The sequence below is a fragment of the Macaca fascicularis genome, chromosome 5, assembly GCF_037993035.2.
Source record: "Macaca fascicularis isolate 582-1 chromosome 5, T2T-MFA8v1.1".
In the NCBI taxonomy this organism is placed as follows: Eukaryota; Metazoa; Chordata; class Mammalia; order Primates; family Cercopithecidae; genus Macaca; species Macaca fascicularis.
In genome coordinates, this window is record NC_088379.1 from 189,443,086 (window position 1) to 189,460,101 (window position 17,016).

Here is a 17,016-nt window from a genome sequence, read left to right on the forward strand (position 1 = left end):
CTCATGGAAAATTAATGGAATCTGAAGAATATGGCATCCTGAAAAGAACATTTTTTTTTCAAAGAAAATTTGTTTCATGGTGACACTAAAAACAAATATAGAGGTATTACACAATATCAAACTCATCTGTAAATAAATAGCACTGTAAGATTGACTGTATTTTCCAGTTAAATAATGTTACAGGATATAATTGTTGCATTTTGCTTGATGGAAACCCTTGATACGATGAGCCATAAACCTATGGTGAACAGTTCACTTTATCATGTTCTTATTTCATACTTGTATGTAGTGAAAGCACAGTTAACACAGTATTTGCAATGTAAGATAAACTGCCACGATTTAAAAGGAATAAGATAGAGGCTGGGCATAGTGGCTTACACCTGTAATCCCAGCACTTTGGGAGGCTGAGGCAGGTGGATCACCTGAAGCCAGGAGTTCAAGATCAGTCTGGCCAACTTGGCGTAAACCCTGTTTCTACTAAAAATGCAAAAATTAATCAAGTGTGGTGGCACGTGCCTGTAGTCCCAGCTACTCGGGAGCCTGAGGTAGGAGAATCGCTTGAACCCAGGAGGAGGAGGTTGCAGTGAGCTGAGATAACACCACTGCACTCCAGCCTGGGCAACAGAGCTGACTCAGTCTCAGTCAATCAATCAATAAAGGTATAAGATATCAATTTAACAATCTTGAATTATTCAATTTAGAAAAAATCTCTTACACTGCTATGAAGTTATTCCTGAAAATGCTGTGTGCAAGCTTTATTTTGATTTGGAATTTAACAAACCTGCCAACCCAGGAGCTGATGGGAAAAAGATGGTTGCATTACTCATCGAGGTAAATGGCCGACTCAAGTTTTCCTTATTTCTATCTATTCAGCTCTTCATTGGCTTATTCATTCAGTGAATTCAACCTACATAATATGTAAGTTCTGTATCTCTTCTTTTTCTTGCTACTGTTCCTTTTGACTTTGATTTTTTAATATTACTTCTATGAGTAAACTGTGAAAAGGAAGGAAAGTTCAATTTATGTTCATATAGTTTGCGATTTTACTGTCTGGTAAAAAAAAAATGCTTTGAAAAAGATGTCAGTTTGGAAGTTTTCTATATATTAAAAATATATTAATTCTCTGAATTCCATTACAAATAGCTGACTTTGGTAAAAGCCAGGCAAAATAATTTTTACTGTAAAAATTGGGTACTGAGATGAACCTCAAGAACACTGACTACAAACAGTATCAGATTTTTGGAGCTTGTAGGAATTTTGGAAATCATCTTATCTTGTCCTTTTCGAAATGAGGAAATTAAGGCCCAGACGAAACGAATTCCTATTCAAGGCCCTACAACCAGTATTGGTAAAACCTTGTCTATAAATATAGTTATCACTGTTTTTAAGTAAGAGAAAAATATTGTAGCTCTTTATTTTTGATTTAGCTGTGTCAACCAGGAAGTTACTAATAAAAGGAATAGCATGGACCTGTGCAGCTAAGTTCTATTAGGATTATTTCAAAAAAATTTTCAGATTGTATCACAGGAAGTTGTGTTAAAATTGTACTGACTATTCTTCAGCCTAAGTGTAGGTGCTGACACTTACTGACTAGCTGTTTTTCTTTTAAATGTTAACTGAATAATAATGTTATAGATTACCCATTTTATAACTTTTAAAATATATCCAAATTAAAATGTTTTTGATAAAGAGTATCTGCTAGTATTCTCTGTTGGACCTCTACATGCTTGATTTTAAATCTTTTTGAAAATGTATGTGAATGCTATTTAAAAAATATACAGAATATTAGCCTTATCCTGGCTTTGAAGCATAATAAATATATATAAATTCCCCCACCTCCCCCCAAAAAACCCCCAAATTATGTTTTTCTTAAAATAGCCATTGAACCCTTAAAAATAAATTTAGATGCTTATTTCATTACAGCTGGTAAATTCTGTTTAATTTTTAACCTAATCATTATTATCATTATTATTATTATTTTTGAGACAGAGTCTCTCTCTGTCACCCAGGCTGGGGTGCAGTGGTATAATCTCAGCTCACTGCAATCTCTGCCTCCCAGGTTCAAGCAATTCTCCTGCCTCAGCCTCCCGGGTAGCTGGAATTACAGGTGTGTGCCACCATACCTGGCTAATTTTTGTATTTTTAGTAGAGACAGGGTTTTGCCATGTTGACCAGGCTGGTCTTGAACTCCTGGCCTCAAGTGATACACCCATCTCGTCCTCCCAAAGTGCTGGGATTATAGGCGTGAGCCATGGTGCCTGGCCTAATTATGTTTTTAATAATTCATAAATATTGACTTTCTTCTAAAGTCTAAAGTAAGATTTCTTGTGTAGTTTCTCCGTGGGCTACAAGGAACCTCGATTCAGATATTTTCACTGCCACTTAACATTACATATTAACAAAGAAGTACCACATTGCATTAGAAACTAGAAATATTTCTAATGAACACTGGAGGAAATTTCATTTGTAACACTATTAATAAACACTGGTATGGCAAAGACTATGTAGATGTTTAGAATTTTTTTCTCCTTATTCTTTATACCAGTTTTTCCAAATGAGTCTTGAGTAGCTAATCTTTTGCATCAGCAAAACTGTTGGAAGAAACTGTATAAATCTAAGTTCAAAATTATACAGCAGTTTTATTTAACATGTTTACCATGTTGATAGAACTGTTCTCATTGGATTACTTAATATAATGCTTTTTATAATGATTGCATTGAAATTAATTTCATTTATTGGTTACTTTGTATGCAATAAGTTTATAATCCAGTAAGTACTTTTTCCTTTGAGTCTTACTGTGAGGAGGCATAATTAGGTTAGCTATTATGTTAATTTAGCAGATGGTTAATAATAATTAGTGATAATGTAAAATACCCTTTGGTTCAGTAGCTAAACTGGCACATTTCAATAAGCCACTTCTCCCCAGTTAGAATGAATTCTGGTGCTAATGTATTTTATTAGGACCACGTTTCAGGGCAACATTATCCAATCATGTAAGTTTAACTCCTGGATTTTATAATTTAATTATTTAAGTAACTTAAAGTTTTAATTAAAGTTAATCTTGGGAAAGAGAATTTAGGAGTGTATGATTACTTGTCCTACCTAAAGTGTCACTGAATTTATTCTCTGTGGCTCCAAAAGTACAGAAGTCAACTTCATTCATCAGTTTTTAGTCTCTACTAAGTGTCAGGCACTGTGCCTAGGCACTAGGATTATCAAGTGGTAAGTCAAAGAGACATAATTTCTGATGGCATACACTTTGTAGTCTAATGGAGGATAATAAATTAGGATAGATTTAGCTGCCATAATAAAGACCCAAAATTAAAGTGGCTTAAACAAGACAGAAACCTGTTTCTCCCCCAAGTAATATCTAATGTGGCTCTGTACTGTTAGGGACTAGGCTTGTTGCTTTGCTGTCCCTAAGATGTTGCCCTTCTTCCATTGTCCAGGATGGCTCATACCACTGTGTCTGCATTCTAGACAGTACAAATGGAGAAGGGGAGGGCATGCCCTTTGCCTGCTAGAGGATCACTTAGAAATGGCATACTTTCCTTCTCACATCCCATTGGCTGACTTAGTGGCCACACCCTGCTGTAGAGGAGCCTGGGAAATGTAGTCTTTGTTCTGGATGGCCTCCAATCTAGCTAAAAATCGGGATTCTGTTTCTACAGAGGGAGAGAACAAATATGGAGGAAGAGCCTCTGTAATATAGATAAAACATGTCAAACTAATCACATAAATCAACCTAAAATTGTAGCTGTGTAAGTCTATAAAGAGAGAAAGAGTATATAGGGGGAATTTGATGTAGAGAGGGAAATCAAGGAAGCCCTTTCTGAGAAAGTGAGAATTTACAGAAGAGTAAAGCCAGAGAGCATGAGGGGAGTGTGGTGTTGTAAGAATGCCCAAACATTATTAAAAATACAATTTGTGGCCTAACTTTTAGGTATCCAAAGTGACGGCAGTTCATAAACATTTTTGCTCATGTCAAGATAATATTGCATGGTAGTTCTTAGTAGCTTCATTTTGCAAATGAGAAGATTGAAGCTTTAGGGACTTGTCCTAAGACTGCACAACCAAAACTTTTAAGCAGTTACATGTGCCAGGCACTGTGCTAAAAATTTCATTTTCTTGTTTGTTCCTTACAGCAACTCCAAAAGGTAGCTGCTATTGTTATTCCGGTTTAGCAGCTGGGAAATGTTAAGGTTTAGATTTGACCAAAGTCATAGAGCTGGCAGATGGCAAAGCCCAAACTGACACTGAGCCGTCTCTGACTCCAGCCCCGTGCTTGCTGCCTTTCTACTGTGCATGGCCTTCTACTGCGCATGGCCTTCTACTGTGCATGGCCTTCTACTGTGCATGGCCTTCTACTGCGCATGGCCTTCTACTGCGCATGGCCTTCTACTGCGCATGGCCTTCTACTGCGCATGGCCTTCTACTGCGCATGGCCTTCTACTGCGCATGGCCTTCTACTGCGCATGGCCTTCTACTGCGCATGGCCTTCTACTGCGCATGGCCTTCTACTGCGCATGGCCTTCTACTGCGCATGGCCTTCTACTGCGCATGGCCTTCTACTGCGCATGGCCTTCTACTGCGCATGGCCTTCTACTGCGCATGGCCTTCTACTGCGCATGGCCTTCTACTGCGCATGGCCTTCTACTGCGCATGGCCTTCTACTGCGCATGGCCTTCTACTGCGCATGGCCTTCTACTGCGCATGGCCTTCTACTGCGCATGGCCTTCTACTGCGCATGGCCTTCTACTGCGCATGGCCTTCTACTGCGCATGGCCTTCTACTGCGCATGGCCTTCTTGCTCCGTGCCATGTAGTCTCAGAGGCTGTATTCTTAGAGCTGAATTCAGGCTCGGTATGAATTAGACACTTTCTGGTAAATAAAACCATCACAAAATAAATTAATGACTTTTTTTTTTTTTTTTTTTGGAGACAGAGTCTCTCTCTGTCACCCAGACTGGAGTGCAGTGGCACCATCTTGGCTGACTGCAACCTCTGCCTCCTGGGTTCAAGTGATCTTCCTGCCTCAGCCTCCTGAGTAGCTGGGATTTACAGACACCCGCCACCACGCCTGGCTAATTTTTGTGTTTTTAGCAGAGACTGGGTTTTACCGTGTTGGCTAGGCTGGTCTCAAACTTCTGACTTCAAATAATCTGCCCGCCTTGGCCTCCCAAAGTGCTGGGATTACAGGCATGAGCCACTGTGCCTGATCAGAAATTAATGACTTTTTAACTCATAGATTATATTTAAAGAGATGCTTATTTGCTCATAGAAAAATTTTAAGACAAAAAATATAAATTATTTGCATTTTACTTGTGTTTTTAGTATGTGTGTAAAGCGCTGCGAGAGTTATATGGTGTTAATTGCTCAGCTGAAGATGTTTTGAACTTGGATTCTAGCACTGATGAGAAATTCAGCCGGCATTTAATATTTCAGCTCCATGATGTGGCATTTAAAGATAATATTCATGTTGGTAAGTATACTGCTTTTTAAAAACCATGGAGTTGTATTCAAAACTCATATGCTCTTGTTCCCCTTAAAATTTTGTGCATACATATCAACTTTTATGGTCATTAACTTATCCTAAAAAATGTGATGTGGGCTGAGTGCAGTGGCTCACGCCTGCAATTCCAGCACTTTGGGAGGCCAAGCTGGGTGCATCACTTGAGGCTAGGAGTTTGAGACCAGCCTGGCCAAGCTGGCAAAACCCTGTCTCTACTAATTAGCCGGGCATGATGGTGCATGCCTGTAGTCCCAGCTACTCGGGATGCTGAGGCACAAGGATTGCTTGAACCCAGGAGGCAGAGGTTGCAGTGAGCCAAGATGACACCACTGCACTCCAGCCTAGACAACAGAGTGAGACCCTGTCTCAAAAAAAAAAAAAAAAAAAATGGCATTGTGTTTCTTCATGTTTTCAAGATGTTCCTTTAGCTTTAGACCTGCTTTCTGTTCTAGACATATCAGCCTATTCAGGACTTCTTTGGTATTTGCATCTCTAATCATAGATACTGGGATGGCTATCCATGTCCAGATAGTGGTTTCTGCTCCAACAGGATTTATTTCAGTTTCCTGGAAAGTTCATGAGAGGCCTTTCCATTTCAAGCCTTATCTGCAATGTTGCTTCTGGATTTCTGACCTTTGCTTCGGCCTTGCTTTGGGGCTTCGGTCCCAGGTCGTATCAAAGATGACTTGTTTATTGTTCCAGGCAGAGCTTCAGGGTTGGGATAATTCTAGAGGTACAAGTCTGAAAGTGAAACTAGATTACTTATCTCAGGCCTGGGCATTTAGAGATGTAGGCCCAGGTGTTAAACATTAAGTCAGTCCAAAGGAGAAACACAGGTAGAATGGGAACTCCATAATGGAGGTCTGAGCAGAAGCCAAATCCTGAGAGCTTATCAAAGCAGGGATAGGGCAAGGGTCCAAACAGCAGATGATTGACTGAAGCTCAGGTAACAGGTAATTTGGTTCAGAGCTACTAGTGTCTTAGAGTTTCACAGCCACCTACAATAAAAGGTGTGGACATAGTCACTAAAGCACTGGCATGAAAGTCAAGAACCTGATTTCTGGCTTAGGGGAAGGTGGCCACAGAAACCCAGCGTGCTGTTTTCATAAGGCTCTCATCACCTGCCTGTTTCCTGTTAGCTCAGCTGGACCGAGAAGTTCCATCTCGGTCTCTCTCCCTAATCCTGTGAGAAACACACTCACCCATCCAAACCTAAAGAATGAACTTCGAGGCTCGGAGAACGGTGAAAGTGAGACTTTTTTTTTTTGAGACAGAGTCTCGCTCTGTTGCCCAGGCTGGAGTACAGTGGCACGTTCTTAGTTCAGTGCAACCTCTGCCACCTGGGTTCAAGTGATTCTCCTGCCTTAGCCTTCCGAGTAGCTGGGACCACAAGCGTATGCCACCATACTCAGCTAATTTTTTGTATTTTTAGTAGAGATGGAGTTTCACCATGTTAGCCAGGATGGTCTTGATCCCCTGACCTTGTGGTCTGCCCGCCTCGGCCTCCCAAAGTGCTGGGATTACAGGGATGAGCCCCTGGCCTGTTAGGACTCTGTCGCCATCAAACTGTGTGAGAAGCTGTTTCTGTCACGTCTGAAACCCTAGGCCTTACTTAGATTAGTGTTCCTCTGGGTTGCAGAGAATGTCCAGAGTTATTGTGTCAAAGCATTTACTACTTCCTATGGTCATTTCCTGTTTTCTTTGTCATCTCCTCTATTCTACTTAATGTTTCTCTAGGGCAGGGACTGTTTCTTACTTTTGTATTTCCAGAGCTTAGCCCATAATAAAAATATCATTATCAATAATATTACTAATATTATTAATATAAGAATAACAACAACAATAGTAAATACAAGTTGGCAGCCTCATCTCCCGCCACCCTGCCCTTTTCATTCAGCTCCTATCATGGGCCACATTTTCTGTAGTGCTTGGGCCTCTGCACTTGCTGATGCGGCTGTCTAACACGATGTGGTCTGTTCACCTGGTCCTCCTTACTGTTCGTGCATTCATCCAGAAGGTATTAATAAATACCTTTAGGGACTTGTCTTAAGGCTGCACAACCAAGGCTTTTAAGCAGTTACATGTGCCAGGCATTGTGCTAATTTCTTAATTTCATGTTCTTGTTTACTGCTTATAGCAACTCCAAAAGGTAGGTGCTGCTGTTATTCCTGTTAAGCAGCTGGGGAATGTTAAGGTTTAGATTTGACCAAAGTCACAGAGCTGGCAGATGGCAAAGCCAAAACAGAAACTGAGCTTCTCTGACTCCAGCCCCCGTGCTTGCTGCCTTTCTGCAGTGTGTGGCCTTCTTGCTCAGTCGTATCTGAATAAATCCCTTCCGAATGAATGCGTGAATAGTGAGGAGGCACTGCTGTCAGGGTGTGGAGGCAGAGCACCAAACAGGCTATTTCTTTGCTTGCTGTTTACTGGTCATCGTCTGCTCTATGACTACTAGCCACAGGCCGAAAGCTGAGAATCTCTTGCTTAGGAAGGAGAGAATAGAAATTTGTGAGGTACCAGCAGTTTTTGCTACAGGTATCTTCTGAAAGCAGATGGCATTCATCTGGGCTTTCAGTCAGATTTCATTGTATAGTCAAAGGTAAGAAAGGCTTTACAGTCAGAACAGCATAAGCAAAGCTATGGAGATAAGAGTGTGTGGCTAATAATGGGGGACAGTGAATGGTCTAGTGTGGCTGGAGAGATGTGATCAGGCCTGGTAACTGGGCTGTCACCTCAGCCCCTTTGCCCTAGAATTAGGAGCTGCCAGAGCCAGAGGTGCAGAGAATATGAAGTGATTCAGAATTTTCCCTTTTTTCTTCCCTTAGTGTATCTTTGGATGACATTTCTAGTTGCTGTTGTCAGCCTTTCAGAGAAGAGAATTCAGTTAAATGTAAGAGATCCTAGCTCTTGATCTGCCTAAAACTACTCTTCTGCCAGTTTGCTGTCATACCTCAAATTTCTGACTGACTCGTCTTTTGAGTTATTTCCAGCAAATAAGATAGTTCCTGTCCTCATGAGGGTTGGGAGCAATAAGATCCTGGAAGGGAAGTAGAAAGCAGTGTGGTTTGCTGGGGCCAATGTGTTAGCATTGATGCTGGTGACAGGCCTCATGTCATGGTCCTGGCCATGGTTGCTTCATGCCAGGGTTCCAAGGCCTGTGGCCTCCCCAGCACTGCCATTGCCTCCGTTTCTGCAACCGTGCACTCTCTTCTCTTGTTGTGTGGGGTCAAGTAACTGCAATGTTAAGTTTTCAGGAAAATTAGCTTTATCAGTTTGGGTTTAGATTGCTTTGTTGTCCTTTGATGTGTTGTGATTTCTTTCCACTTGGTGTTTACTTTCTCTCCCTCATTCCAGAAGGAATCCATCCCATACCAGCATATCATTGCGAGACCAAATGCTTTTGCTTTGATTTTGACATTTAGTGCTTTGTAAGAAATTGGATTTGTTTCTTTGAGTAGGGAAGTAATTTTTTTTGTTGTTTTGTTTTTGTTTTTTTGTGAGACAGAGTCTCACTCTGTCACCTAGGCTGGAGTGCAGTGGCATGATCTTGACTCACTGCAACCTCCTCCTCCCAGGTTCAAGCAGTTCTCTTGCCTCAGCCTCCAAGTAGCTGGGATTACAGGTGTCCAGCACCACGTCCAACTTATTTTTATATTTTTAGTAGAGACGGGGTTTCACTATGTTGGCCAGGCTGGTCTCGAACTCTTGACCTCAAGTGATCCGCCCACCTCAGCCTCCCAAAATGCTGGGATTACAGGCATGAGCCACCACAGCTGGCTGAGTAGGCAAGTAATAAAATCTAATGTGAAGAAAGAAAATTTTGAATTTAGAGCATGCATTTGTTATAATGTAAGGACCCAAGCCTTTCTGGTAAATAAAGTGAAGAATGAATCTAAACAATAACAGTTCTACAGATTAAAATTAAATTTTTCTTACAATATTGCATTTCTTAAGTATTGGTATACGTGAAGCAACTTAATAGCCAAATTATTTGATTTCATGGTGTAAAATGTGAGAGTTGGAAGAAGTTCTGGATTTTCTTACCAACTTTTCATGGTACAGATAGGACTACTGTTACTCAGAGTTCTTAGAATAAATGTTGAAGTACAGTAAATGTATCGAATTGCTTTTATTGTGGATGTTAGCTCCGAGGCCGTAGTCCATTTTGTGTCCAGTTTGAGGCAGAGGTAGGAGCAGCAGCCTGGGGGCTGACGGCTGTGAAAGCCAGGGTTTGCAGGGGCATGTCGTGGCAGGTAAAGGAGAGAAAATAAGCTCTTGAGAAATTTGCCAGCACCCCGACTCCCTGAGATTTCCTCAGTGCTTCTGTCTGTTAGCTGAGCAGCAGTTTCCTTATATAAACCTTCATTCTTCATTATTATTATTTTTATGATCCCTTAAGGGCACGAGGCCCCTCATTCTTTAATCATTGAATGTCCCAGTATGTGTTAATAAGTAGTGTTTTCTGGATGACAGCCTCTTAGGCTCAGGCCCCTACCGGCAGCATTGACACATCTTCTCAAATGAACTTTCCCTTCTAAGATGATTTGTTTACATCTGACACCAGGCTCCCAAGTCAATGGACTTGAAAAGGTAAACGATTTCACAAAAGGAAGGAAGTCACAGGACTGGCGTGTAACAATTTATAGCAACTTGGTTTTGAAACCAGAAATTAAAAAATGGTTTTCTGTATAAAATTGTCATGTGTGGATTCATGGCTAGACCTTAAGATATGGTGTGTGGAAAAGAAGAATCGGGTGAATCATAACAGCTTTTTTCCTCAGGTAATTTTTTGAGAAAAATTTTGCAGCCTGCTCTTGACTTGCTTGGCAGTGAAGATGATGATAGCGCTTCAGAGACAACAGGCCACGGATTTCCCCATTTTTTGGAAGCACCTGCAAGACAAGGATTTTCTTTCACAGAGAAGGCTACAGGGGAAAGCTGGACATTGAATTCAGAGAAACTGGAGATGCTGGGGTCAGCTGAGCAAAGCAGTCCTGACCTTTCGTTTCTAGTTGTGAAGAATAACGTGGGAGAGAAGCATCTTTTTGTGGATCTTGGTAAGTAAGATTGACAGCTGTCTCTATCAGACGGTCCTGGTGCTTTCGTGAGTGACAGGTTGGTGCCCACTCGTCACCGTGCTTGGGATTCTCGCTTCTTCCACTGCCCAAGTCCCCAGCAGGATGCAAGCAGCGAGTTCAGGTGCTGGGAATCTGTGAGGTTTTTCTCCAGAGATCTTAGAGGGGTCCAGGCCGGCCTGAGCTCCAGCAGAGGATGGCTGTGGCTGCCTTCTGCTCTGCGTGTCCAGAGGATTCCTGTTGAGGGAGTTTTACAGGAACAGTTGGACCAGCTTCTTCCAGGACTGCTGAGAGGTTAAGTCAGAGTACAGACATTTAAAAAACAGACCCAGTGTAAAAGCAGTACTCACGTGGCGCAGTGAGCCTGGCTGCTTTCCTCGCCGAAGATCTCAGTGGTCGTGGCAGGGCCCATTTCATCAGCTTTCGTGCTGTGTTGAAACCAGTGATTTCTTAACCCAGTGTGGCTTTGCTAGGCCTTGGTCTCAGAGCCTGAGGATGTCAGAAGCCCTGGGCTGACAGGACTTGAGCATAATTCAACAACAGGCCAATCAAGACCCTAACATAACAGCTCCCATTCGGTGAACTGCACCTCATTTTTATACTGAGGCTCTAGCTTGTGATTTCAAAAGCCATGACAGCAGCAGGTTTTTTCTTTTTCTTTCTTTCTTTCTTTTTTTTTTTTTAAGACGGAGTCTTGCTCTGTCGCCAGGCTGGAGTGCAGTGGCGCGGTCTCGGCTCACTGCAAGCTCCGCCTCCCGGGTTCAAATGATTCACCTCCCTCAGCCTCCTGAGTAGCTGGGATTACAGGTGCGCACCACCACGCCCGGCTAATTTTTGTATTTTTAGTACAGACAGGGTTTCACCATGTTGGCCAGGCTGGTCTGAGACTACTGACCTCATGATCTGTCTGCCTCAGCCTCCCAAAGTGCTGGGATTACAGGTGTGAGCCATTGTACCGCCAGACAGCAACATTTTTGCTGCTGGCTTTGAACACCTCGGAGAGCTTCAGTGTGTAAAGGCTGAGGGAAGGTAGGTTTAAGGTATAGGTCAGAATCCCAGGCCAACAGTGTACCGAGATTAGGGACGTGTTCCTGCTGGATTTCATGTTTTTCTAGCACCCCTGGCAATCGAGCACCAGAACTTGGAAAGACAGAGGAGTGTGAGGTGGAGCAGTCACACAGGCAGAGGCTCCTTCTTCCAGGCCTGACAGGTTTTGCTTTATGAGCAGGATGTCGTGTCCGGGCGGGACTAGCCTGCAGTCAGTGAGGCCGAGTGCATAACAGGAAGTTGATCCAGGGAGAGCAGCAGTGGCCAGCACCTGTCTCTGCTTCTACTCCAGTATAACACAGTACCCCAGGTCACAGCACACCTAACCTTGGAAGTCAGGCTACCGGACTAGCAAGAAAATCTCCCTGGTCCTCTTGATACATACGCCTGGATTTACTCACATATCCAGAGAGGGTGGGGAAGTCGTTTCCTAAACCATCCTTGGAAAGTTCAGAGATTTCATAGTATATGCTGAAATCTTGTTAAGAAACTTTTTTGTTGAAGTATAACATTTATACAGAAAAATATATACTTGATTACAGAATAAACACCCCTTGTCACCACACTACCCAAGACAAGAGATAGATGACCAGGACCCCCAACTTCATCCCCCTTCCAGTCAGGACCCCTCCCTCTGTCCCAGGGTAACAACTATTCTGTCCTCTAACTGTGTGCGTTAGTTTTGCCTGTATTTTACTGTGTAATTGGAATCACATACAGTTGACTCTTCAACAATGCAGGGCTTGGGGAACCAACTTCTCTGTGTAGATCAAAATCCATGTATAACTTTTGACTTCCCAAAATCTTCATTACTGATACCCTACTCTTTTTTTTTTTTGAGACAGAGTCTTGCTCTGTCGCCCAGGCTGGAGTGCAGTGGCGCGATCTCGGCTCACTGCAAGCTCCGCCTCCTGGGTTCATGCCATTCTCCTGCCTCAGCCTCCCGAGCAGCTGGGACTACAGGCGCCCGCCACCTCGCCCGGCTAATTTTTTGTATTTTTGGTAGAGACGGGGTTTCACTGTGTTGGCCAGGATGGTCTTGATCTCCTGACCTTGTGATCCACCCGTCTCAGCCTCCCAAAGTGTTGGGATTACAGGCGTGAGCCACCGCGCCCGGCCAAGGATCACTTTTGACTGTGAAACGCAATTGATTGGTGTAATGACCTGCTCAGATGGAGAGGACTGGCATCAGGCCGTGTTGTAGGCAGATACCTGAGCTCACTGCAATAGCAACAGGAGGCGGCTAAGAAATTATTGTGGTAGTGTAGTATGTACTATGGTTAATCTTACGCAGTTATGATTTAATACTCTGTCTTTACATTTGTTTAGATTTTTCCCAACTGTGAATGGCATCATGTACAGTCTGCAAGGGTGTGCATATGTTTGGATAAATTTTAACTTTTTTATAACAGACTTATGTACATTTTATGGCAGTAAATGATAACTTAGACTAGCTATCTACATATATTTTATGCATTCATGAACACTTTTTCTAATTATTTTTAATTATTTTCTAACGTTTTCTAATTTTTTAGGCTATATGGTTCATCTGTGAGTTTTCTCAAATTGTTGTAAGTCCCCCCAAAAGTTTCCAGTATACTTACTGAAAAAAATTTGGCTCACGCCTGTAATCCCAACACTTTAGGAGGCCAAGGCAGGTGGATTGCTTGAGGTCAGGAGTTCAAGACCAGCCTGACCAACATGGTGAAACCCCATCTCTACTAAAAATACAAAAATTAGCCCGGAGTGGTGGTGCATGCCTGTAATTCCTGCTACTCGGGAGGCTGATACATGAGAATCACTTGAACCTGGGAGGCAGAGGGTGCAGTGAACTAAGTTCGTACCACTGCACTCCAACCTAGGCAACAGAGCGAGACTCAGTATCAAAAAAAAAGAAAGAAGAAAAAAAAAATCACATATAAGTGGTGCTATTTAGCTGAAACCCTTGTTATTCAAGGGTAAACTGTAGTGTATGTTTGTGGTTGTCTTTGCACCCTTAGTCATGTCTTTGAGGAACATAAGTCATTAAATAGTAGTAGTAGTCTGATTTTATCAGTGTTTTCCTCTGTGGTCAGTGTTTCTTGCATCCTGTTAAAAAAACTTGGCCTATCCCAAAGCCATGAAGGTATTCTTTTGCTTTTCTTCTTTATCTTCTAAAAGCTTATTGTTTTGCCTTTTATGTTTATGTTTAATTCATTATTTTTTAGAGACAAGGTCTCATTCTGTTGCCCAGGCTGAAGTGCAGTGGTATGGTCCTGCAGCCTTGAACTCCTGGGCTCAAGCAATCCTCCTGCCTCAGCCTCAGCAGTAGCTAGAACTACAAGTGCATACGACCACATTTTTAAATCAATTTCTTCCCTCCCCTCCCTTCCTTTCTCTCCTCCTTTCCGTTCCCTCCTCCTTTCCGTTCCCCCTTCCCTTTCCTTCTCCCTTTCCCGTCCCCCTTCCCTTTCCTTCTCCCTTCCCTTCCCTTCTCCCTTCACTTCCTCTTCCCTTCCCTTCTCTTTCCTTCCCCTTTCCCTTCCTCCTTCCCCTTTCCCCCTTCCCTTCCCCCTTCGCATTTCCCTTCCCCCTTCCCCCTTCGCATTTCCCTTCCCCCTTCCCCCTTCGAATTTCTCTTACCCCTTCCCTTCCCTTTCCCCTTCCCTTTCCTTTCCCCTTCCCTTCCCCCTTCCCTACCACCTTCCCTTACCCTTCCCTTCCCCTTCCCTTCCCCCTTCCCTTCCCTCTTCTGTTTCATTTCCCCTTCCCTTTCCTTTCCTTTTCCCCTCCCTTGCCCCTTCCCTACCCCCTTCTCTTCCCCCCTTCCCTTCCCCCTTCACTTTCCTTTCCCCTTTCCTTTCCTTCCCCCTTCCCTTCCCCCTTTCCTTCTGCCCCTCCCCTGCCCTTTTCCTTTCCTTTCACTGTCCCCCTCTCTGTCTCTTTCTCTCTCTCTCTCTCTAAGTATCATAGAGCAACACAATTTTTTTATTTGTTTATTTTTTGTAGAGACAGGGTCTGCTATGTTGCCCAGGCCTCAAGTGATCCTCCTGTCATGGCTTCCCATAATGTTGGGATTACAGGCACAAGCCACTGTACCTGGCATGGCTTTTATGTTTAGATTTACAGTCTACTTGGAAAGGATTTGCTTATTGAGTGAGGAGCAGTCAAGATTCATGTTTTCTTTTGTGAATATCCAGTTGGCTCAGCACTGTTTGTTGAAATGACTGTCCTTTACCTACTGCTCAGCAGTGCCACCTTTGCCGTATACAGTGACTGTATATATTTTGGTCTGTTTCTGGACCCTGTTCTGCTTCATTGTTCTATTGATCTATTCCTGTCTAATATAGTTTTATATATTAGATAGGCACCACACTGTCTAATACGGTTTTGTTGTAAGTCTTTATATCTAGGAAAAACAATTCCTCCAAATTTGTTCTTTGGAATTTCTTGGTTATTCTTGAGCTTTTGCACTTCTGTTTAAATTTTAGAGTCAGTTTGCCAGTTTATGCAAACAAATCCTGCTAGAATTTTTATTTGGATTGCCTCGACTCTACAGATCAACTTGGGGAGCGTTGACATTTTTATAATACTGAGTCTTCCAATCTATGCACATGGTAGGCCCATCTATTTACTTAGGGATTCTCTAATTTTTCTCTATAATGTTTTATAATTTACTGAATAGAAATCTTATCCATATGTTGTTAGATTTATTCTAGATATTTGTTTGATTTTGGTCCTTCCCTTTTCTCTGGGATTTGGCATGGCACAACCTCACTGTCTTAGAAGCTCTCTGGTTGTCTCAAACTTTCCAATACCTGCATCCAGCTTTTCCATTTGTTTCAGTTGCAGAATTGCTGCAGAATAATTGAGTTTGCTATTTCAGAATGTGGCATTCCTCCATGCTGACTGCAGTTTATTTTAATTTATATAGTGCTTTAATTTTGTTTATTTTGTTTACAGCTACATGTAGAAAATACTTATTTCTTTTATTAATGCTATATAAAAATTGAATATTTGCTGACCATAAAACTAATCACAGAAAACATGCTTTCATATTGTTTTATTACTTTTTGATGTAGGAGTTTATACAAGAAATAGAAACTTTCGGCTATATAAATCATCAAAAATAGGAAAGCGTGTGGCTTTGGAGGTTACTGAAGATAACACATTTTTTCCTATACCATCAAAGGATGTTTCTGACGAATATCAGTATTTTCTCTCTTCTTTGGTCAGCAATGTCAGGTATGTAGTAGCAGCATCAAACCATTTTGTATTCATGAATATTTATTTATTAAACAGTGAATGGCATTGTGTATTACTAAAATGTAAATCATCTAAATTCATTCTACCTTAAGAAAAAGTCAGTTCTTACCGCTCTTTTTTTTGAATACAGAGTCTTGCTCTGTCGCCCAGGCTGGAGTGCAGTGGCATGATCTCGGCTCACTGCAAACTCCGCCTCCCAGGTTCATGCCTCAGCCTCCGGAGTAGCTGAGACTACAGGTGCCCGCCACCACACCCAGCTAATTTTTGTATTTTTAGTAGAGATGGGGTTTAACCATGTTAGCCAGGCTTGTCTCGAACTTCTGACCTCAGGTGATCTGCCCACCTCGGCCTCCCAAAGTGCTGGGATTACAGGCGTGAGCCACTGCGCCCAGCCAGTTCTTACAGTTCTAAGTTAACCTTTCTCTTTTCTCCATTAGCTAAAAGATAATAGTAAAACATATATTTGAACACTTAATTTTCTCTGTATATCTTTTTAGGATTATATTTAGTATATTTTCCAATTTTTCTAAAATGATTATCACTTCTGTAAAGAAGAAAACAGTACTACTGGTATTGCATTTGGAAATATTTTACTATTAAATGCCTCATTTTCTTTTCATGTATGCACATACATATAATTTGTATAGCTCCTTTATTCAAAAAATATTCTTGAGATTATTATTTAGATGATTGTCATTTGTTTTTTCTACTTGATGTTATGAATATTTGTTAAAAATTTGCCAACAATTAATTGTAAATAAAACTTCTAATGCCTGTGTAAAATTTCCATTATATTGACACTCTGGAATTTATTGTGAGTTCTATTGTTGAAACTTTAGGTTCCCATGTTTCGTTCATTTTTTAAAAGTATTTAAGTTGGCTGGGCACAGTAGCACATGCCTGTCGTCCCAGCTACTCAGGAGTCTGAGGTAGAAGGATCACTTGAGCCCAGGAGTTCAAGGCTGCAGTGAGCTATGAATGCACCACTGCACTGCAGTCTGGGTGACAGGGTGAGACCCCATTGCTAAAAACTAAAATAAATAAATTAAAAAAAATAAAATCTGTGAAAGTCATCTTTCAACAGAAATACTGTAACAAGTCATCATTTGATGTTGATAAGTTATTGGAAACTGAACTTTAA

At 41.8% G+C, this 17,016-nt stretch overlaps 1 protein-coding gene across 50 annotated transcripts in view; it reads left to right on the forward strand.

Moving 5' to 3' along the window:
* Positions 1–17,016, forward strand: part of PRIMPOL (primase and DNA directed polymerase) — a 50,781-nt gene that overhangs the window by 19,438 nt on the left and 14,327 nt on the right. For 19 of the 50 annotated variants that reach the window (XR_012435269.1, XR_012435270.1, XM_074040822.1 and 16 more), the window contains 4 exons: positions 702–831; positions 5,334–5,481; positions 10,290–10,565; positions 15,692–15,854. Coding sequence is in view for 47 of the 50 variants with exons in the window: in XM_074040822.1 (XP_073896923.1) it covers positions 702–831; positions 5,334–5,481; positions 10,290–10,565; positions 15,692–15,854 (717 nt within the window). In the remaining 3 variants the exon portion in view is untranslated. Of the gene's footprint in view, positions 1–701; positions 919–5,333; positions 5,482–10,289; positions 10,566–15,100; positions 15,227–15,691; positions 15,855–17,016 lie in introns of all 50 variants that reach the window. The other 31 variants (XR_012435268.1, XM_074040820.1, XM_074040821.1 and 28 more) reach the window with 6 other exon arrangements.